This window comes from Chlamydotis macqueenii, chromosome 26 (genome assembly GCF_036417535.1).
Source record: "Chlamydotis macqueenii isolate bChlMac1 chromosome 26, bChlMac1.mat, whole genome shotgun sequence".
NCBI lineage: Eukaryota > Metazoa > Chordata > Aves > Otidiformes > Otididae > Chlamydotis > Chlamydotis macqueenii.
The window spans coordinates 5,858,459-5,880,585 of NC_141581.1; the positions used below are offsets into that span (position 1 = coordinate 5,858,459).

General features: G+C 46.4%; 1 protein-coding gene across 4 annotated transcripts in view; it reads left to right on the forward strand.

Annotated features, from left to right (window-relative positions):
- The window catches only part of CRTC1 (CREB regulated transcription coactivator 1), a 41,687-nt gene that overhangs the window by 14,510 nt on the left and 5,050 nt on the right, over positions 1–22,127 (forward strand). For 2 of the 4 annotated variants that reach the window (XM_086767088.1, XM_086767087.1), the window contains exons 2-11: positions 5,150–5,266; positions 9,735–9,872; positions 10,667–10,728; positions 11,597–11,691; positions 13,030–13,115; positions 13,506–13,549; positions 13,855–14,075; positions 16,842–16,978; positions 17,539–17,790; positions 19,772–19,873. In XM_086767088.1, the coding sequence (XP_086623214.1) occupies positions 5,150–5,266; positions 9,735–9,872; positions 10,667–10,728; positions 11,597–11,691; positions 13,030–13,115; positions 13,506–13,549; positions 13,855–14,075; positions 16,842–16,978; positions 17,539–17,790; positions 19,772–19,873 (1,254 nt within the window). The remainder of the gene's footprint in view (positions 1–5,149; positions 5,267–9,734; positions 9,873–10,666; positions 10,729–11,596; positions 11,692–13,029; positions 13,116–13,505; positions 13,550–13,854; positions 14,076–16,841; positions 16,979–17,538; positions 17,791–19,771; positions 19,874–22,127) is intronic. The other 2 variants (XM_086767089.1, XM_086767090.1) reach the window with 1 other exon arrangement.

The window sequence follows — 22,127 nt, forward strand, 5'->3', positions numbered from 1 at the left end:
CCTGGGAGGTTTCTCTCTCGCTGCCCTGTGTAACGTGAAAACCCCAGTTCTGAGGATGAAAGGGCGCTTGGTCCCTGCTGTCCGGCCTTGGCTTTGCTGCGGAGGCCAGAAATGGCCAAAGCGGTGCCTTTTCGCCGGGGCAGGGCTTGCTGCCGGGAGCTGGGCTGTGAGCTCCTTCCTAGGCAGAGATCGGAGAACAGCGGGGACGCGCTGACGGGGGTGCCCAATCCACCCCGCACGGTTTAAAAACTCCAGGCGGGTGTGTATTCTTTCCCGTGGCAGGTCCTGCCTCTGGTTGCTTCAGGGGAAAGCCTCCCTGAGAAATTTCAGACGTATCCAGCTGGGGAACTTTGAACTGATCTGAACAACAGGATTTACCTATAATGCAGTCTCTACAACTCCCAGTTAATCCTTTAAACGGCGTTTAATTTCCAATTAAGCTTTAATAATACTTTTCTAATTTTAATCTGCACCAGTTTTGCTGCTTGTTAGCCTCAACGTGCTAGAGAGAAAGCTTTCTGAAGTGAAAAGCTAAAATTTATAAGAAAGCTTGGTAAGGAAACTGCAAACCAGCAAAAGAGCAGTTATCGTGAAATCTGACTTCCTGTATTCGTCAGATATCGCAGGGGTTTTTATCAAACGGACACCCCACCCTTTTATTATGCTTATGGGAATCAAATTTTAATGTATTAAAAAGGGCATTTTAAAAGAAACCGTTACAGTGGATTTTGATTGACTTAATTCCAGTGTCAGATTTGCGGTTCGATTACGGTTGAGTTTTGTCCATAAGTTTGTAATTTGCCCAGAATTTTGGGGGAAGAATTTAGAGAAGTTGTTGAATTTTAATAAATGCTTCCTTTGATTCCCATCGGCATATTTAGAAAGTCTGCAGGAAAACTGGATATGCTTTTCTGTTTCTCTCCCTTTTTCTTTCTTTTTTTTTTTTTTTTTTCAGTTGTATAACCTGAATTTCTCCCGACAAACACAGCTGTATATCCAGCGAGCTTTACCCAAATCTCAGTGGAAAAATTGAGGTAGTTCACGTAAAAGCTGGTGTCTGGAAGAATGTTCCGTTGTTAGCAAGTCCGTAATTGTGTTAAATCCAGTATGTTTGATTTCTTTACAAAGTTGTGTGTGTCCAGCTTCATTAACCGGAGTAAGATCGTGTCCTGTTACTCAACTGATAGCGGAGTTAAGAATGTAATTGCTTGCGAATTCCTAATTCCTGCATGGAAAGGTAACGATTCCTTTCCTGTTTGCTCTGAAGATGCTCGACCGACTCCCAGATTGTTAGTCTTGCTCCTTTGCAGAAATTTATTGGTTTTAACGTAACTTCAGATCTGGGGAACCAACAGTGCGTCGACCTTTTATTTGAGGAACGTGTTCAGCTGTTCTAGAAAACTGCTTGTGCAGAAGTATTTGATTTTTAACAATTAAATTTGATTTAAACTTAAAATCTTCACTTTTTCTTTAAGTAGCATAAGAGAAGTGCTGCTGGAATTACAGATTCCGTTAGGATCTGTTGTTTGGGAAACATTTCTTCTGAAAAAGAACGCCAAGCAGAAATAAAATGGTTTAACAAGCAAAAGCTTTGTCCGTACCAAAAGCTTTCTGAGGAAAGAACTGGAATATTTAGCAGCATTTTCAGCTTTCAAGGAGCTGTTATCTTGGCCACATAATACACAAATGAAAGAGTCGCTAAGTTCTCGTGGCTCAAGAAATCAATGGACCCGGTGAACACCAAGTGATTCATTATCGCACTTCGCTGTCTGAATTCGTACAGAAAGCAAGTTGACACTAATTGAATCTAACCCCAGGAGATCAGGCTAGAGTTGTCAGGAGACTTGTTAACGTTTTAAGAGTAATCTGAATTTTTCTATTAAGAAAAGGCTTTTTTCTTTCCTTTTAACATAAAACTCTACAATCTCCCTCTTCAGACCTAATCCCCAGGCCCCAGGTTGTGCAGTACACTTAATTCACCTCATGAGGTGGTGTTACAGCAAGGAAGTGTTCATTTCGCCTGTTTCCATCGCTGCTTTTCTGTGTGCGCGGGTCACCTTAGCGAGGCTCGAGGCTTCCGAGTTACCTCGGAGCACGACAGTGACGTTGGCAGGTGTTTTTGCTGCTCCTCTGCTTTGAAAGCCTGGAGCTGGTTTTGCTGGAGGTCTCCGGTTGGACTTGCCGTAAGGTCTATTTAAAAACGCTTGCTTACCGGTTGAAAAGCTGGAGGCTCGCGGTGCTCGGCAAACTGGCCTGCTCTGCTTACTCTTGATCTTCACAGATTGCAAGTGGCAGTTGTTGACGGTCTCCGCAAACCGCGTAGTCTGGGGGCCGCTCGCCGTTCGAAGGCGGGAGGCTGGAGAGAGGAGCAGGTACAGACCTACGCGCTGGTGTGGTGACAGATGACAGCAATAACTAGCCATCAGTTTTCTTATTTTTGGCACAGATCTCCAGAAGTGTTTATCGAAGGTAGCGTTACTGTAATTGATGGTGCTGCAAAGCCGTTCAGCAGGCTCGTTTTTGAGAACGCCTTAGTTCTCGATCTCCTGTGTTTCCTCGTTCCCACGTTTAACGGCAGCGCAAAGACAGCCGGCCGTGACCTCCTTGTTACACTGTGCTGTGAGGTGGGGATGTGCTGGGGAAGGCCAAAACGTTAAACAAACCCATAAGGCAGCTCTCCCCTCCCTGGGCGTCTCATAGTAGGTTTTTTAGGAGAAAGCAACACCTGTTGAAATAGTTACTTCAGAGTTTGGCACAAATCCCAAGCAAGCCTTTTTTTAACAACAAAAACATATGTAGGGGCCAGGCGAAAAGCACAGCTAGTTCTGATATTGTGCTTTTAGCCGTGCGCAGCCGCGAGCGAGAGGGGCTGTGACTCACTGCGCGGAACCGGCGCAGAGCGTTCCTCTCACTTCGTGCAGTGCTTGGAGAGCGCCGACTGGAATCGCCGTCAGAAGGTTGCGAAAGAAAGGCTGAGGGGGCTTTCCTGCTTCTTAGATGGGATCTTGTTGAGCCACGTGATACAACACACCCCGAATATTTTATAAGCCTTCGAGCTGAGGGGATTTCTCTGCCCTTTGGTTAAAAAACCCCATCAGCTGCTTTGTGACTGGTGTCGTACCTGAATAGCTGGGGCTTTTGAGAGCCCCCGTTCCACAGAGAGGTTTCCTCTCCAAGAGCTGTCTCGTAAGTTTTGAATTAATTCAATCCCTCAGGTGAAGCGTAAGGATTTTGGCTGTCTGTTTATCTGGAAATTGATGGCTTCTGAGGGAGATCCTGCGAATAAAGGATATTTGAGTTGCTTTCCCAGGAATGGTTTTAAAGCTGGAAGAATGTGTGCGCTATTTTCCCTGGGGTGGTCTCGTGTTCTCCCCCTCTGTTTGGGGAGTGCTCTGATAGATCCCCGGGCGCGTCGGCGTGATGTGGGCAGGCTGGTCCCCTCGCCCTCTGGCCCGTCTTGGTGCTGTCAGTGCGCGGCGCGGTATCTTCGCTGTCGGCTCCCCTCGGCATCCCTGCTTGTGGTGCTACCCCTTTGTCAGAGGACGGCGCAGATCGCCTCGACAACGCGCAAGGCGCTAGCTCTTCCTTCGCTTTCTTAGAAACACCTTGGCTCGCCCTCCGAGCCTCTGTGGTAAAGCTGCAGAGGCAGGGCCGCTGCTTTCCATCCTGCCGCTTCCTTTGCTTGAAGAAAGCGTAATGAAAAAAAAAACCTGTGTAAACATCCCGGTTTGGGGATGCCGTGCTTCTAGTACTTTTCCAAACTTCACTCTTCAAAATTCTGGCATCGTGAGGCAGAGGCTTTCAGATCTATCTGAATGAAGCTAAACCAGATCTGTTGATGTACACACTACCGTGCCTTAGCAACCAGCCTGCATCAAGTCCAAGATCTGAACACTTCGTCTTTAAACAATTCTTTGCTACCAATCTAGGAACGCTCTTGCGTTTCGGAGGGCAAAACCAGCCAGTTGACATCTAGTGAGGAACAACACACGTTGTAAAATACGTACTCCTCCTCAGTGGGAGGAGAGGGAACTTATGTAAGCCCATTTCTTTGCTCCTTGAATTGTAGTTTCTTGAGTCCTTGGAAGATGCGTTCCCAGGAGCAGGATGGCTGTGCCGAGACGATTGCAAATTCTGCTTTGTCAGTGTAAAAGAGAGCTTGGGTAGCGGCGTGGTGTTAAATCTGTAGATGTATTGGGTGGGAGCGTTACAGAATTGAATGAGAAATTATTTTAAATATTGGTACTACTAAAGTAAAAAACTGAGAACGGTCACTAACAAAAGTTTAATTAAAAATTGTAGGTCTTATTCATGAGCTATTGAGACAGCGTAGTCTTCTGAAAGCAGCGACAGTGAAAATAAGTTGATGTTTGAGTAGAAAAGAAACAACCAACCTTCTCTGCACGCTTTTTTTGTATGCCAGGAATTTGTACAGCTACTGGGGAGCGCGCGGGGGTGTTTCAGCAGGGCCGTGCCATTCAGAGCTGAAGGGTGGTGCGTACCTGGCATTTACTGCAGCTTTGCAGGCCGTCGCGTTTATTTGCCTTATAGCTGTTCAGTAAGGAACTATTTACTGTTTTTTTCTTTAGTTGGTCGGATTTTGTTTGTAAGCCCGTGTCTGTGCCCTTCCTACAGAGCTTTTTCTGATGTGCGCAACAAGAACCCTTACCTCGTGGTGGAAAGTACAACTCGCTGTAGCGTCTCTGTGGCCGGCACTGCTGAGAGATCCAGTGCTTGGTTCAGCAGTGTCCTCGGTATACTAAATTAGGATGCCCTTCTTATTTGTGTGTCACACGTGGTCAGCTGCTTAATTTGGGTATTAGAGCCACGATCAGACTGACAGGGGTTTGTACGTCCCGGTTTCAGAGCAGCAGGTGGCTCCTGCTTCAGGTGGTGGTTATTTCTTGGAAATTGGCCCTCGGAAGTGGATTTTTCTTCCTCGCTTGATGCCATCACTCAAGATCTAACGTGGCGGTTTGCCAGCTGTGCTTTCTGGAGAAGGGTGACATCTCCTCGCTGCAGTTGAGTTCATGCTGTTTGTAGGTGGCATCCGTTCTCGGTGATAATGGACGTGGTGTTGAGCTGAGTCAGTTGAAACAGTTGAAAATTAAATTACTTGCTCTTACGTTTCCTCCTCCTTTTCTTTCAGTTACAGCTGCAGAAAACCCAGTATTTGCAACTGGGACAGAGTCGTGGCCAGTACTATGGTGGGTCGCTGCCAAATGTGAATCAGATTGGAAACAGTGCCATGGATCTGCCCTTCCAGGTGGGTTTAATAAGGTGTTTCTTTCTTTTTGTTGATTAATGCTGTGCTTGCGTGGTATTTTTTCCTCGCAGGAGACCATGAGGTAGCTGCTGGTTCAGATTATAGCACCGTGGCCTCAGCAAATCACGCTGTTTTAAAAACTTTTGCTCTTTTGGAATGAAATATAGTTGTGTGTGGGATATGTGGATATTTTTCTATCGTATATCCGTAGGGGTTAAGATACCGGTTCTCCTGTCCCCAGCTGTGATGCCTTTGTGTGAAGAATGTGCAGAGGCCACGCAGGTTCTTTGTCAGTGAATATTCATGGTGGTGGGGGTGTTCGCCACCAAATTCGTAGCGAAATCTTGTGTGCAGATACTGTATGCTCAAAGCAAAAGGGGAAGCAAATAGCGCAAGGCGAGGTGGAAAGCGCTGGGAGAGGGGGTGTGGAAGAAGGTGCTCCATGGCAGAGTGTGCGTTCCGTGGGAATAACGCACGGATCTTAGGAGAGGAGAAGGGGGAAATGGGACACAAACTGGTACCAGAATGGTCACTCTTCTTTGGGCTGGCTGAAAGTAAATGTAGGGGTGTGCTGGCTTTTCTTTGCCCCGCTGTGGTGGCTCCAGAGGGTAACGCGCTGTAAGCAGAAAATCAGTGGTTTGTGTGAGCGTGGCTCTGTCAGTGAGCACATCGGGACAGAAGATGGTGTGCTGCGGGCAGGGTTAGGTGACGGCTGCTTCTGGGACTCCTGATCTCTATAGTTAGTTGATTTAGGATGCTCAAAATAATTAAAATTTCTGCATTCGTTTTCCCTTTTTAAGTAGTAACGTTTACGTTTTCTCTGACAAGGATGTGGTAAGTAGTAAATCTTGCAGTTTGTGGCTTTCTGATGAAGGCTGGCTTAATAAACACAGAGGAAACTATTGATGACGTCCTCTGCCTTCTGAAATACACGTAGGCAGCTGAATTTGTGGAGGTCTAAAGCTTTAATCCTGTGCATGAGGAGAAGAAAACGTCTATTTAATCTGGTTGCCTTTAGGGAATACAGAGCAGAGGTTTGTAACGTTATGAAGTCCTTAGTGTTACTCCACAAGCATTGGGTTTCGTCAAGGTTTTGTCTTCAGTCTCTTTTTAAGGAGGTTGGTAGTCACTGTTCTTTTTAAGCAGTAGTATTTAAGTGTTTTTGTGCTTGCTGGCCGTTACTGACGGTTATTACGTAGACTGTTTTAGTCCTGAAGCTGATGGAGTGCTTGAAAGGGAGTATTCAGAAATGCGTGAATGACTAGAGGAGGATACGGAAACAAATCGTCCTTCAAATCCAGATCTTCATGTGTTTTTTCACACACACAAAAATCAAAAGTTGATACTGTTACAGGTAACAAATGGTGCCACGCAGCAAAATAAACCCGTGTGTTTGAATTAGTGGTGAATGCTTTCCAGGGTTTTCAGTTCTAAGCTAACGTACAATGAAATTGCCAAAAGATACTCGTATGATGTGCCGATCAGGTGAAGCCTGTCTGGGTCCCTGGGAGCGGCAGTGTCTGAGAATCTTGGTTCTTTGCATTTACAGCACAACGGAGCTCTGGCAGAAGCCTTTGGAGCAGTTCCTGTCTCTTTGGTAAACAAGTACTTAGGTTTGTGCAAATACGTATTTCGGACTGGTGTGCTGTTTGCCCAGGCAGATACGTATTTCAGCACACGTTACACTTTCTGGTATGCGCAGTATTTGTTTGATTCACCGGCCCAAAGGAGTTACGGTCTGTCACATAAATACAGGTTTTGCCATGCATCCCGGTTTGGAACATGCATAATGACTCCTGTACAGACTCCTGGACTTGCTCTGGTCTGCCGTGTGGTCACGTCTGGTTTCTGGGGGATTCGTTTGGTGGTTTTTTTGGTACTGTCCTGGCCTGTGATGGAAGCAATCTCCGAGCATGCGCGCTTAGCCTGCATGTTAACCTCCGGCGGGAAAGGCGGAATGGTTACCCAAAGCTGCTTGTCACCGCGGGCACCGCACTGTAAACTGGCAGTAGGTACCGCTCCTCTCTTCCCCCCTCATCCACCTGGCTTGTTTTGATTCCTTAAGTCTGTGTCTTGGTAAATCTTGAGAGGGACACTGTTGCTTTCAAGCACTGAGCATTTTCCTTCCTGTCTGTATTTAGCTGCTTTTCTAAAAATACTTTTTGGAGTTCTGGTTCTGATCTCAAATCCGTGACTGTTTTTCAGGGAAGCGAAACAGTTCTAGTTTTTCATTTTCCAGATAAAATAGATGCTCAGATCGCTTCTATTTTTTTTTGTTTACCGCGGTTGGTTGCTATAGTTAACTACCGCGTGCCTTGCGGAGATGGGGGTTTTGGTGCAGGTCGTTGCCCAGTGTTTGGCCCAGAGTAAGTTTCATGGGCTGGTTGCTGAGAGAAGCCAGACCTGTTGGAGGTGATGCTCATTTTCGCCAGTGTTTGTGTTCTTGCTGGTTTCCCTCAGCAAGTTAGGAATTCGCTTGGGATCTTTGTTCCTGGAAAGCCAGAGAACAGTGTTGCCCACAAATCCCTCGCTCTGTAAATTGTAGCCCTGTGACGGGACCTGGTCCGTGTTTACTTGTGCCTCTGTTGCGCTCAGATTAGACTTTGGTTGTGTTTTTGTGTGGGAGTTATGCCAAAAAAGGGAAAACTTATTCTGAACCATTTTTGTGTTCAAGTTTTTGTCTGTATACTAGTGTGCATTGGCTTCCTTTGAATTCCAGGTGAGGTCTGCATACTGTGTGCTTTAAATTGGCTTCTCCTTTTTTAGTAACACTGTGGTTGGGACCACTGACATAGGAAATTGCTTCTCCTGTTGACCTTCCAAGCCTGCACGTTTGCAGATTTTACTGCCTCTTGGGGTAGAATTGGTGTAACAACAGTACAAAGAAGAGTTTGAGACCTTTAGTTGTTATTCTGGCGTTACGAATATTCCCAGTTCTGTGATGGCAGTTAGGCAGAACTAGATGTTTGTTTAGTGTTTGCAGCAGAGATTAAACCGACATGTTTTAGTTAAAATTAGGTAAAATTGAGATGCTGTGACTTGAGGTTCCTAAGTCTTTGTACAAGAGAGTCGTGTTTGCTAAGGAACTGAAGCGAAACGCTGCGATCTTAGTGGCTGCAAGTGCAGTTGGAAGTCACTGTGCTCTCCTGCTAGTGCCGTCATGCGAAGTGCTGGCCCCGAAAGGAGAGGATAAACCCCGCAGCCGCTCTGCGTCCCTTTGTGTGGGCACAGGCCGCGTGTGCCTAGAGGGAGAGGAGGCGAAGGTTTGCTAAACAGAAAAAAGGTTAAAGTAGTAGAAGGACTCTTTTTAAAAAGTTATTGTGAACAAAACATTTAAAAAGAAATGTAGAAGTTTTTTAGAAATAATCATTGAACAGCCAAAGCTGGACACTTTAACCTTTTTTTTTTTTTTTTTTTTTTTAAATGTGGAAGCCAGATGGTTTCGTGGCTTGGCAGGCAGGACAGTGCATTTGCCACGTGCAGCACCTGAATGGAGGAGGAAATTTTGGATTTCCAAACAGATGGTGTTGAGGGACTCAGCAAAGCTGCTCACATTGGCAGGGAGTGGAAGACTGTGTAGCTTTTTTTTTCCCCTGGAGACCCATAAATTGCTGCTGAAGTACGAGTAGAGGTTGACCGTTCCGTACTTCCTTTTCCCCCCCGCAGGTATACACTGGGAAGGGCTTTTGAAAACGTAGGAGAAGTTTTCCAGTGAGCCTGGGAATTCATCTTCCCTGTCCTTTCTCTGCCGTTTCTCTGAAATCCCTTGCTGACAAGTAAATGCTCTCAAGCCACAGGCGCCAACAAGATTAAAGGTGGACTCTGCCCACCTAGGCTCACTGCACAGTCTGAATTAAGAGAAAATCACTTAAAAACTATTGGATGCTATAACTTTTTCTACACAGAGGAGGAAGGAAACTGCTTTTCTTTTTCTTTTAATTCTATCAGTGTCCCCTTAAAATAATTACGCGGAAAGGAGGGGTGAAAGGAAGTTTTGAGAGAACATGCCGTGTTCTGGCGGGTCTCAGGCTCGCTGTGCATCCTCTTCCTGCATCTCCTGCCCTTGTAGCGTAAGCCCTGACTGCCAGCATGTTCCTTCTGGGTGCATGCTGCATGCCACGCCGAGGGAATGCGAACAGCCGTTGGCAGCAGGCTCCCTGCCGTGCTCAGCGGTGGTGTTTTAGAGGTGCAAAGGTTGGAGAGCAGTGCTGATTTGGGAGGGCAGGTCTGGCGTGGGCTGCCTCCGCTGCTCTCTGATCTCTGTCTGGAAGAGATAGCCGTGGTAATTGCTTTCCATGGCTGTAGCGAAACCTTGTTGGAGGAAAAATTTACATGGTTACACTTGTCTGTATCTTTTTTTGAGTTTTGTTCCCTAGAGTAATACAGCCTTGCACACAATGTGAAATAGTTCTGGGCAGACTGCTCGCGCGTGTACCTTTCTGCTTCTGACGCCGTGTGTCTCTCTCAGACTCCTTTTCAGTCGTCGGGCTTGGACACGAGCAGAACAACCCGGCATCACGGACTGGTGGACAGAGTGTACCGTGACAGAAACCGCCTCGGCTCCCCGCATCGACGCCCCCTCTCTGTGGATAAGCACGGCAGACAAATATCCTTTGGTGTGTGAGCTGGCAGTGAACACTTACCTTTTCAACAGTACCACAGTTCTCAGTTTGTACAGTTCCCTTCTTCCTCCCCTCCTCTTCTGTCAGCAGAGCTGCTTCCCATCTCCGTGCAGTTCATGTCATCTACTTTTCCTGTGCTGTGGTCTACTCTGTAAATACCCCCTGTTCTGTAAAGTGAGCAGTTACCTTTCTCTGTTTCCTCAGCCCTGAGTGGGGATGATGATAGGCATGACGCTGAGAAGGACTGAGATCCTTTGATGGAAAAGGCAAGGCAGTCTTGGAGAAACTGAGTTTCCCTTCAGAACTGGGTAAATCCAAACCAGAATAATTCTTTGCAGTTCATTGTGCATTTTATCACAAGTTGATTCATCAGTTTAGCGTTTGCCAAGTGCTATTTCTTCTTGCCGTTTGTGAAAATGAATTAGCTTATTATTTCTGACTGGCTTAAAATGTGCCGCGGTCTGGCTGGCTTGATGGGGCTACAGGGGCCGTGTGAGTGGAAGAGGGGAGAGGTGGTGGCTTCTCAGGGAAGAGTTAGATGCTCAGAAAGGGAAAAGGAGGATGATTGTCCTGTTAAACATTACAATGATCCAGATAATATTTTATTTTGAGTGTCCTTTTAAAGTCAGTCTGTTCCCCGTAGGGAGTCTGCTTGCCTTTCTCCTGTGAGCTCAGTGGTTCTGACAGGGTAGTTGGAATTATTCCTCAGGAAAACATTTCAAATAGGCCTCCTACTTAAGTGAGAAGTGGTGTTCTTGCCCTTAACCGGTGGCATCACGTGGACAGCTGTCCGTACGGCACTGTGTACCTGTCGCCTCCGTCAGACACAAGCTGGAGAAGGTCAGTAGCGCAGTTGTGTGCGTGTGTTGGTGTTCGGACCGTGTTCTCTGATAGCACCTCCGTGTGCAACAAAGGCCTTTCTTGTTCCCACAGCAGCTGGTCGTCTGAACCGCCATGACTTCCTCAATTTAGAAACCAAATATTTTTTTTCTTCCATTATGCTTGTTCTTTTAGATGATTCGCTTTTAAAGTGTGTCAGCTAATCTTTTTAAGGGTAAACCTTGCTGGGTGTTCCGAGGCATACCCCAAAATTGTGGAGTTGTAAAAGACGTGGATATTCCTCACTGCGCGGAGGCTGGGCTAGTCTGCCCTCGCAGGAAGGCGCGCCAAGCTGGCTGTTCCTCCCTTTCATCCTCCTGACGTTGGAGGTGCCGAGTTGCCTACGTGGTGGCCTACGCTCCCAAGCGAAGGACAGTTCGTCGTGAGAGATGCGTTGACCGTGGAGGTTCCTGTCTCCACAACATACTTGCATCCTGAACCAGTCATTTTCCCTCCCTCTGGGGCAGGGATCCTTTACGTTCAAAGATTAGCGTAACCAAAGATATATAAGCAGCTTGCAACTTAAAAATGGCGTTATTTGATCATGCGTAATCTGAACAAAGCATATCAAATTATTTTCTAACGATGGCAACCAATTTATCCTGTATTCCTCTCAATCCCGTTATTGAAACAATTGCTCTTCAACCTTGAACTAATTTGTTCTGCAAATTGATTGTTTCACAAGGAAATTGTGCCTGGTATATGCCATATATAGATTTTGTTTTTTTAATGCAGAGTATTCAGGTTTTACTCAGACATTTATCTGAGATTAAGCATTCTTTTGTTTAGAGAAACTGACAATAAAAATATTTTGTTGCCTTCCTTTCAGGACAAATTCCGATTCTGCCTTGCACCAGAGTACCATGACTCCAGCTCAACAAGAATCCTTTTCAGGAGGGTCACAGGACATGCAGCAGAAAAGAGGTAAACGGAGAAAACCGGTAAAAATATTTGTAACATTCAAAGCAATGTACTTCAGATTCTATGCACGTGTGTTGGTGTTCATCTGTTCCCATGAATACACGTGTGCGTAACACTTTCTGGATTCAGGCGCCAGGAATTGGAGCAAAGGAGCGTGTTTACTCTGCCGGTACCGAAACCCAGCAAAGATTATACAAAGCTAAGACAGAATGTTTTCCTGAACCCCTTATTTCTGTTCTTCTGAGACCTGGCCCCGTGGGAAGAAGCAGTCAGGGTTGTGGGATGTTGGTGATCAGACCGCTCTCGCGGTACCAGAGGTCTGCAGTTTGTAGTAACGTCCAGACAAGTGTGGAGATCACAGGCATTTCAGAGTCAGCGAGGCAGTATCGTGAAGTGGCAGGGCTTCATCTGGTTCTGACTGGCGGGATTGCAGGCACTAGCGAGCGTACCCTCGGAAGCGACGCTCACAAACCGCACTGGTAACGTTTCTGGTTGGAGCTGCAGCAGCGCAGCCTCCGCACCAGCAGTTCTGGTGCCCTCTGCTGGCCCTGGTTCTGCTGCCAGGTTGAGGCGGAGATTAAAAGTTCTTAAATCTGTGTGGAGAAATGTAATCCTTAAACAACCCCCAGAGACAGGTGAACATGCAACACCGGGATGCGTGTGCGCTGTACTGCGGCTCTTCCAGATACATCTAGAGCTGTAAAATATTAAATAACCATCATCTGAAACAGTGCTGCATAAGTACGGGTTTGTAATCACCAGTGAGAGACTTCTGTTGGAACATCTCTGACTGGGCTCTCTTTTCATGTTTCTTTGTCACCTGAACATGCTGTTAGCATGATGAAACAGTTGATGGCTTTGAACAAAGAAGTGTGCTTGGAATACGGAGAAGTAACAGCCTTATAGCGTTTCTCTGTCCCAGGGGAGATGGTCCCTTTTCCCCCACTGGAATTATCCTGTGGGCCACCCGTTAGCTGTGCCAGGAGCACCTCACTTGTGCCAAATGCAAAAGACAGGAAAAACCAGGTCCCGAAATACAGTCTTCCATTTAGATCTGAGCAGTCTAAATTGGAGGCCAAAATTTTTTGGAGCATTATTTGGGCGTGTTTTTGAAGCTGATAACGTCCCCTTGCTAATTAAATAGAGCTTTAGTATCTTCTGGTGTTTGGTTTTGGTTGTTTTTTGTTTTTAATTTTAATCTCATAACAGCAGAGTGCCGCTGTTTCATTCCCACCGATAATAGGTTACTGAAGAGTTTTCCAGTGGTTAAACTTCTAATCTGAACATTTCTTACTGGGAAGGTTACTGTTATGATACGATCCCTTTGTTCTCAATTTTTAGTTTTATTGCTGACTGTCCCTGGAATGGAGGAAACCACCTCTGAGGCAGACAAAACCCTCTCTAAGCAAGGATGGGACACTAAAAAGGTAGGAATCTCACATTTCAGAGTATACAGATTGTATTTTCTGAACATAATTAGGTAAATTAATGCTCTAAATATTGTCAACCAAAACAAACTACTTGCAGAGATGAGAGATTAAATGCTGTATTTAGCAACAAATCTCCAAACATTTGCTCGGAAAGGCACTTTATGTCCGTGTGTGCATGCACGTGTTTTGATTGTATCAGGACAAACTCCTTCAGCTTGGGGCTTGTTGGGCCAGTAAAGCAAAAGAGGTGACAGATATCTTCTAAGAGCTTCACAGAGCTCTTGTGTGGAAGAGTAGCTCCAATGTATTACATTAAATAAAGCTGACTAATTCAAATCTATCTCTCGCGGTACCTTTGCCTTTAAAAGTGTCTTCCTTCTGTTTCAGACGGGGTCATCAAGACCTAAATCCTGTGAAGTTCCAGGAATCAAGTAAGTTTTGAGCAAATAGTTTTTTAAAGAGCATTGAGATGTTTGAGAAAGAACATTGCATATTGAATGTGCTCTTGTTTGTGAGTTTTCTGAAAAGCCCTTGGGCAGTGTAGCACTGTGATGAGACAAGGCAGACCCTCCGAGTGACCCGGTTACAGCTCTGGTTTTCAGGAATACAATGGATAGTTTTGTATATGGCACCTTTGTTTTTTAAAAAGATTTTATAAAAGTCTGTCCAGGCTGAAATTTAAATTGAGTTGTGTCTTTTTTTTTTTTTTTTTTTTCCCTCTCTCTCCTTTATTTAGCATCTTTCCATCAGCTGACCAGGAAAACACTACAACACTGATTCCTGCTACGCATAACACGGGCGGCTCCCTGCCAGACCTGACAAACATCCACTTCCCTTCCCCTCTCCCGACGCCGCTAGATCCCGAGGAATCCACATTCCCAGCCCTGAGTAGCTCCAATAGCACCGGAAATCTTGCTGCCAACCTGACTCACTTGGGCATCAGCACTGCCAGTCAGGGTAAGAGCGTAACTGCGAGGTGCTTCACACATTGGCCGTGATGCGGCACTTAGGTTATGGAAGCTGCACCGCTGAACGTTGCTGTTCTGTCCGAGAGGGGATTGCGCTTCACCGTTGGTTGACGTTTCCTTGTAAACAAGTTTTACCAAGCCACTTCTGTACGAAAAAGTGAGAAAGCTGTATTTATTTTATGGCTTATGAATTGTCTTTCATTTTTCTTGAGTTCTTGGTGCCCAAATCTGCTTTTTGGGGTGTTTTTTTTGTTTATTTTATGCGTAGGACTACAGGAGATACAAGGACCCAAAGCTGCCTCCCTGGTGATTCATTGTACTTAACCCCAGCAGTACTTGTGTTACGGAAATACCTTAAGTAGGCCTTTTGTTTTAATTCCTTTAGAATTGTTGTTTGTTTGTTTTTTTTTTTTCTTAAGCATGAGGATTCTTTTGGAGAGCGAATATTGCTTGCTTCATCCGAAGCAAATTTTCTCTTTTGAGCAGTCAGGAATAATGTGGAGCCTTTACGAGGTGTGCCTGTTTTTGTAAGCTTGGCTGCTTAGGTTTTGAAAATATCCTGAATATTCAGGCTACATAATGTAGCGAGGCTTTGGGAGGCAGTACCAAGCGCACACCGGAACCTCTCAGAGCTCTCGCTGTAGAGCCTTTGTGCTGAATTTGTTGCCTTCCTAGAATGTGGTGGTTGTGGCAAGTTCTCCTCCGGTGCTGTTGCTGTCTGAGCTGTTCAGCATGGTGAGTCTGAGTTGGGTTTGTTGGGGTGTTTTTGGACATTTGCCATACTGATAGCTTTGTTTAAAAAAAAAACAAAGCACAAACAAATGTTATTTGCCATGCTGGCAATGTATAATATTCATACTGATCAGCTGATAATTGCAGGACTTGTTAATTTATAGGCAAAGAGCCTGAACTGGTGATTGCTATTTTCAAATAATTTCACTGGGTCCTACTTGAATAGTTGCGAAGAGGGTTGCATTTTTTTATTGCTAGTGACAGTGGCAGTCAGTTGATTCCTAGAATAGAAATGAGGCGTTGTATCCAAAAATGCAAGTGTGTTTCCTGTGTTAGGCAGGGTTCCCTCACCCGCTTAAAAATCCTCTCAAACGTTGGGAAAAGGAAATAATTCTCATCAGGTCAGTCTAGGGTTATGACTGAGCAGTTCTATTTCAGAATGCGGCAAAAAGATGGCTTAACAGTTTGAGTACAGAGTAGGTCAGCAGCTCTCAGCATCCTTTCTGCTTTCTGCTCTCAAAAGGAACTGTGCAAAGTTTGAGATGGGCTGTCGCTCCGCTAAAGCTTAGCGAGTCTGTGGGAAGAGAGCTGTTTTGTGTGTAGAAAGGAACAACCTGCCTGCGTGGAGTTGGGCCAGATTGGGTCGCCGCATTTTTTGCCGTACCCATAATTAGCAAAGTAAATGCTCTAAAACCAGTAAGTGTATAATTGCTTTGAAAACGTTTCCTAATGTATCAAAGACACAACACACTGAAAAGATACGCTCCTTGATGATTTTGCTGCTTCTCTTTGGAGACTGTCCCGTAGTTGAATCATTGGCATGGTCAGTGTTTGGTGCTTTTTTAAACTGATTTCTCCAAACCTTCCTCGCCTCTCCTCATCTTCCAGCTCTTCAGCAGAACGTGGAAATGCTCCTGCACCTTTCGCAGGCGCTCTGTGCGGAGCGCGGGCAGTGCCCTCAGCGGCCCCGAGAGAAGGGGGGAACAGACACAGGCGGGTTACAGAGAGCTCCCAGCAGCTAAAAGCGACACGTTCGCGCTTTTAAGTTTGTCAGTTCGCTGACATGTTCTGTGAGACGATGTCGGGTTTGAAAACATTGCAGGGGAAGCCAGGCAGTCTGCAGAGTTGCTGTGGTTTGAGCCAGTTTGCCTGCTGGCTCCTTGGCAGCCCGGACTTCCTGGCTCCCTGGCAGCCTGCCTGGAAGCCTTGAACATTTGCCAAGGGCCTCGGAGCTCGCAGGCTCTTACGAATTCCTCCTCTCTGGCAGCTTGAGAGGAACAGCTCGCTAGCTAGATTGTCCTGAAATCACTTTCCAGGGTGTCTTGGTTCCTCTAGGGTGAGGCAGAAAATGGGAGAGGCTTCAAAACTTCCAGATTTTTGTCTTGAATTTGAACAAAATTACAATGCTTGAATTGTTTATCCCTACCCCCCGCTAGGTTGAGGCTCTTCAGAGTGTGAAGGATATTTCCTGCCTTCCTGCGCACTGCTATGCCATTAGAAAGGGAGTGCTTCCTGTGTAACCAGTTCTTCCTCTGCATTTTCCATTAAATGGGTGTTTGCTTTTATAATATCTCAAGTGCTCTCTGATTAGTCTTGTTATATGATCTGTTACCTTCTTCCTGAAGTCTGAGCCCTTGCGAATGGAGCGGAATGTGCTTTTCCTGGGTTCAGCGCGTGCAGCCCGGCAGGCGTGCGGGAATGGCACCTGTGGTTTCTGGAGCTGCTCTGCCTGTTTCTGTGGCAAGTCAGTGTCTGTGCGCCAACCTGAACAGATGTGACTGGGTTTGGTCCAGGATAAACCACAGGGACCTTCCTCTCATCCTGGTGCTCTTCAGCCTGACAAAATTAATTGCAAATTAGCTAACGAGTTTCAGCCTGATTGGCCAAGGCGCATTCAGCACTTAGCATTAAGTGGTTGTCCACTTACGCCTTTCATTTTTCATCGTTGAGGTAATTATCTCCGCACAAGTATCAATAAACCATTGCTCTGTTCCCGTTTAAGCTGGCTGATTCCTTCCTGCAGGAATGACGCCGCCGCCAGCCCCTTCCCAGCAGCATCGTCAGCCAGCCGTCAGCCCTCTCTCGCTGAGTGCAGACTCACGGCGACCACAGTCGCAGCAGATGTCTCCTACGCTTTCCCCTTTGTCACCAATTACTCAGGTAGGAACTTAACTCGGAGAAGTAAAATTTTTCAGCCACAGATTAATTGTTTCACTCTACCGAGGAAGAGGCTGGCTGTAACTTCATCTCTCTTGTTCTGTAATTTTCTTCTTTAAATGTATTTGTTACTTCAGAGCCTTAAAAAGGGAGAGGTTTTACTTTTGCTTTTCTAAAACTGTGGTAAAAAACATCTATTAGGACACTTTGTAATGGCATCATCCCAGAGTTAGTTGTGAACTCTGAAAGACATTTCTTTAATTCATGAGAGAAGCTGCTAGCTTTTAAAATTGGTTTCAGAAGTGTGAGTGCGACTGACTAGATTATCGATTCTGATCTGGACATTCAGCTGGGCTTTTAGAGTATTTGTTTATTGTACGCTGGAGGTGATACCGAGTCTTTGGAAACATATTCTTGACTGTTTGTGAAAGCTTTAGGTAACACTTTTTTTAAGTTCAAGATGAGAGTGACTTGGTACCGTTCACCTGGTGTGAAACTTGATGGACTTGGAAATGAGGGGAAATGACCTGGCAGTGCGGGTGATTTTGATTCTCCTTTTGAAGGCCGTGGCTATGGATGCATTGTCTCTGGAGCAGCAGCTTCCCCCGTATCCATTTTTCACCCAGACAACTTCCCAGCAGCAGCAGCAGACCCAGGTGGCAAGTACCCTGCCTCAGAATACTCCCTTGATGCAGAGCTCTGGCTTACAGCGAGGAACGCAGCTCCCCCCGCTCTCCGTCACGGTACCTTCAACCATCCCGCAGTCGCCTCCGGGTAGCCAGACCCAGCCGTCCATGGGAATAGACATCAACTCGGTAAGCTTGGGCTGGCAGCGGTCGCGCTTTCCCCCTGGAAGCCTGGCAGCGCAGCGCGTAGGGTCAGAGTTCGGGCTGGACCGCCCTTGGAATCAGCACGCTTCTAGGCAGAGGCTGCAGCAGGCCTAGACGAGACTTAGACGGTGTCCCCAAGACACCGTGTGTTACAAAGGGCGCTGTAGACTGCGGGAGTTAGCAGACCTTTGATAAAGAAACCTGCTAACGAGCATTTCCCAAAAGTTGGCGAGAACCAGGTATTTTCTGTACCTTCTCTGTTTAGAACCCTTTCACTTTAAGGAAATTTAGAGCATCCATGGTTGTCTTCAAAAACTGGATTTGTGGCTGCCTTTAGGTGCCCAGAGGAAATGCAGTGTATACCTACATATAGCAATGATTTATGCACGGGTGTTTTTTCTCCTTGCCTGTTTTAACACAGGCTGTTACAAAACGTTGTGTCTCTCTGCATATAAAAATCCCAAGTGCAGAGCAAGATCAGGGTTACAGGCTGCCTAGGGCGGAGTTTCACAGCTCGCGCTCTGCTCGTTCTGCCCTGCTGTGTCCCAGCCTGGTCGCCCGACCTGTTGTGTCCTTCTGCAGCGTTGTGACAGGAGCTGGTCTGAGAAGAACTCATTGTCACTGATCTAGCACTGGGTCGTGGATTTAATTTGTGGATGAAATTTTTAACAAGTTGTGCTGATAAGTGCTTCTTGAAAGAAGCTGCTTCCTTTTCAGGACTGGCAGGAGAAGAGGAAGGGCAAATCCAGCAGTAGGAAGGATGCTGACCCGCGCAGCTGACTCTAATGCTCATGTAGCTGCCAGTACAGATTATTCTGATTTTCATTCTTTGCTATCTGTGTTGCTTTCTCTCCTAAACTTTTTAATGACCTTAACTTTTAGGGTGCTGTGCTTATCTTTTAAAGCAACTGAAATGATTCTTAAATAAATTTAAATGCAGTTTATCAAAACGCTGTTGGAGCTGTGTTACAGTCTCACACGGGTTTTGTAAGCAATATAGCAATGAATTTTGCTGTCGTTTGGATGTCTGCTTAAAGTGCCCAAGCAGCAAGGCTTAACAAAAAGGGTTAAGACATGTTTTCTTGAGATTGACGGAGTTTGGTGTCAGCAAGCATTGGTAGTTCAGCGTTCTCCCACACTGCAAAGCTGTGCGATTCAGCTGCTCCTTTTCGTAGAACGACTGGATTGCAGATTTTCCTCAATCATCTGTTAATTCCTGAAGGTAGTATGATGAGAAGAGCTGTACTTGCTATTCATTTTAATTAGCGCAAAATTCTATTTGGGTGCCATTAAGGTTATTAATTTGTTCAAATCCAGGGTTCCTTATGATTAGATAAAGGTAAATCTTTGAAAATGTGTTCTCAGGGTGACTGAGAACAATGTAAATGTGACTAATGTAAACCTGAAACAGCGTGAGTTCTCAGACGACGTCTGGTCCATGTCCCGGGTAAAATGCAGCTCTGAGGAGGGTTCCAGTCTGTGTGGTTATACGCTTCCGTCTTGGTAACGCACCTTGAGAGCAGGCAGAGTCCTGCAAGGATTTCCAGAGCAGTGTAAACACGGGGTAGGAATGTGTGAGTCTAGCAGTTGAACTGAAGAATAAATTACATTATTTTTGAGTTATTCCCAGCTTTCAGTACTTCTTTTCCCTAAATTGTTGGCTGACCAGATTTTTTTTTTTTTTAATTGAACGTATCTGAGAACAGTGAGAAAATACTGCAGCAGTTTTGCTCGTACAGCAGCCCTGCCCTGCTCTCGGCCGGTCGGTCGGACAGGACCGTCCCACACTGGTATCTTAACGCTCTCCTTTTTGCGGCGTTGTTCACAGTAATCGTGTCTTCGTACGTGGCCGGGAGTTGCTGAAGAGGATGGTTTTCCCCGCTTCCTCGAGCCGTGTATGCCGGAAGTTTGTAATTTTCCAGCCTTCCGTCAATCCCATGGTCTTTAATTCTGTGTTGTTCTGTAGGCTTCACTCCAGCAGTACCGCAGTAATGCTGGCTCCCCAGCCAACCAGTCTCCCACCTCTCCTGTCTCCAATCAAGGCTTCTCTCCTGGCAGCTCCCCTCAAGTAAGGGACTCTGTGCTTCCACAGGCCTTGCTTCTCGTGTTTGTTTTTAGTTGAGTCTCTCCATTACTGACCCATAGTTGTCTCACTGTAACTGTGTGTGCCTCATGCATTGCCGGTGTTTCATCTTGTCTGCAGTGTCATTCAATAGCTGGTGAATTGCCTTTTCATCGAGCAAAGCTGCTATTTGAACACCGTTAAAGCTCCGCTGTTCCTGTGGGGTGTACCGCACACAGGACCCCCAGGTAGAGCCCTTTCAGTTAGCGATATCTCGCCAGAGCTGGCGGAGAAGGTTGGGAGGGCAGGGGACAGAGAGAGGGAGACTCGGGTGCCTGCTGTGGGACAAAGTGTCCCTGCTGTGGCCAGATGCCCTCCCAACCGGACCTTGTTTTACCTGAGAACGTACACTTTGAAAGAAAGCACTGGAGAAAACGCTCTGAAAATCAGCAGTTGTGTCTTGTGGCTCGCAAGGAATGGGTTGCTAAACACGCTTTCTTGCACGCTAGCTGATTTTCCTTCCTGTGTATGTACACATCCGTGTCCCACGCAGGTCATAGCTTGGGGTGTGCGCAGTCCTAGGAAGGGGAAGTTTTATCTGCCGGCAGCAGGGCAGCAAAAAGCAGGGCGGTCTTTGGAGGCGCCCTCACCTGAGGGAGCGAGTGCGTTTTCGTACAGAAGTAACCTGCTGCTGCTGAAATAGCTCCGTGTGGCGTCCCTGTTCCCACATCCCGCCTGCAGAAACGAGGCGCAGGAGATTCTTCCTGAGCATCACAACAGTCTGAAAATACATTTTCTGTTTCATCATTTAACGTTTAAGGCTGTAAGGAGGATCCTATCTAAATAAGTGCTGCCCCTTCATGGTTCCAAAGCAGAAGCTTCGTCTCTCCTTGCCATTAGCCAGAGACAGGTCGCCGGTAAGCTCAGCGATAGATCCGAGTGTCAGGACTGTCTGGATTTTCTTAACCCTTGCCTAATTGCTTCTTAACTTCTCTCTCTCCCGCCTGCCCGTGCCGGTTCCGCTGTGCTCCACGTGTGGCTCAGAAACGCGCGCAGCGGTTGCTCTAGGCTGCCGCGTAGAGCAGAGCTGCTGCCAGCCCTACTGCACGCCTCAGTCCGGTTCTCATCTGGGCAGTTCATCCGAGGTTGATTTTTGGTTGATTTTCTTTCCCCCTTGACTTTTCTTTCTTGGTTTTGTGCCCGGACTTGTTGCCACTGGTCAGTCCAGAGGACTGGAGTGCAGCAAGCCCTCCCCAGTGCAGCACATGCCTGACTGTCCTTTTTCCTGTTTCATCCTGTAAACTCCCTTAGGTTTTGTAGTTTTCCAGGGAAACACCGTAAATCTGCCTGAAAGGAAAAGGGTTTATTAATCCTGCCTGCTTTAGTGTTGGCCTCTCAAAAATACCCGCATAATTCTTTATTTTTGCTAAATTAAAAATGAGACGGCTTTCCTGCCCCCATCAGTGAACCCAAAGCTAGTGGTGGCGAGCAAGCTATCTGTGGCGGTGGGTGCAAATACTACGTGTGGAGAGAAGCAATGGGGGAAGAAAAAACAGTTTGGAAGAAAAATTTGGGTTGGTTGTGATTATGGGGGCAGCTCCCAAACAGCAAGATCCGTTAAACTGCAGAGAAATCTGCCAAGAGCGACGGCAGACTGGTTCCAGCCGCAGAGTGAGCCCGTTGCGGAACAGCCTGGCGCTGGCTGACGGGAGCGGAGTAAAGTAGGTGTGGCCGGGCGGGCATCCCCCGCTTGCTCCTCTTCCTCTGATGAATCTGAGGTTAAATCGCTCTGCGGCGTATCGGTACGAGGAGTGCCATGCCCTAAAAATAAAGTCTGTGGTTTGAATTTAATCACATAGGGCTCATTCACCAGAAGTGACTTTTCATTTTTCCGCATCTCCAGATCTCTTTGCTCTGGTGTTCCAGGCGTGTGTTTGTGATACGGGGGTCTCCCTGTTCAAACACGAGTTGGAAAGCTCTGCTTGCAGTTCTCAGCTTTGTGTTTGCATGGCTTTTCGTTGGCAATGGCTTGTTTGTGACTGCTGCACTTCTCTCCCCGAACACCTGGCATACTGTTCCAATTAGGCAGAGATCTGCTTTTTTGTAGTAGAATGGCTGTGTGCTGGATAACATGGTATGTATTTTTAGATTAATAATTTAAGCCAGGGGTTTTGTGGTTTGGGTTTTTTTTTTCTTGCAGTCACCACATCATTAACCCCAGAAGATGTACTGTTGACAAAACAGACCTCGTGTGATGTTT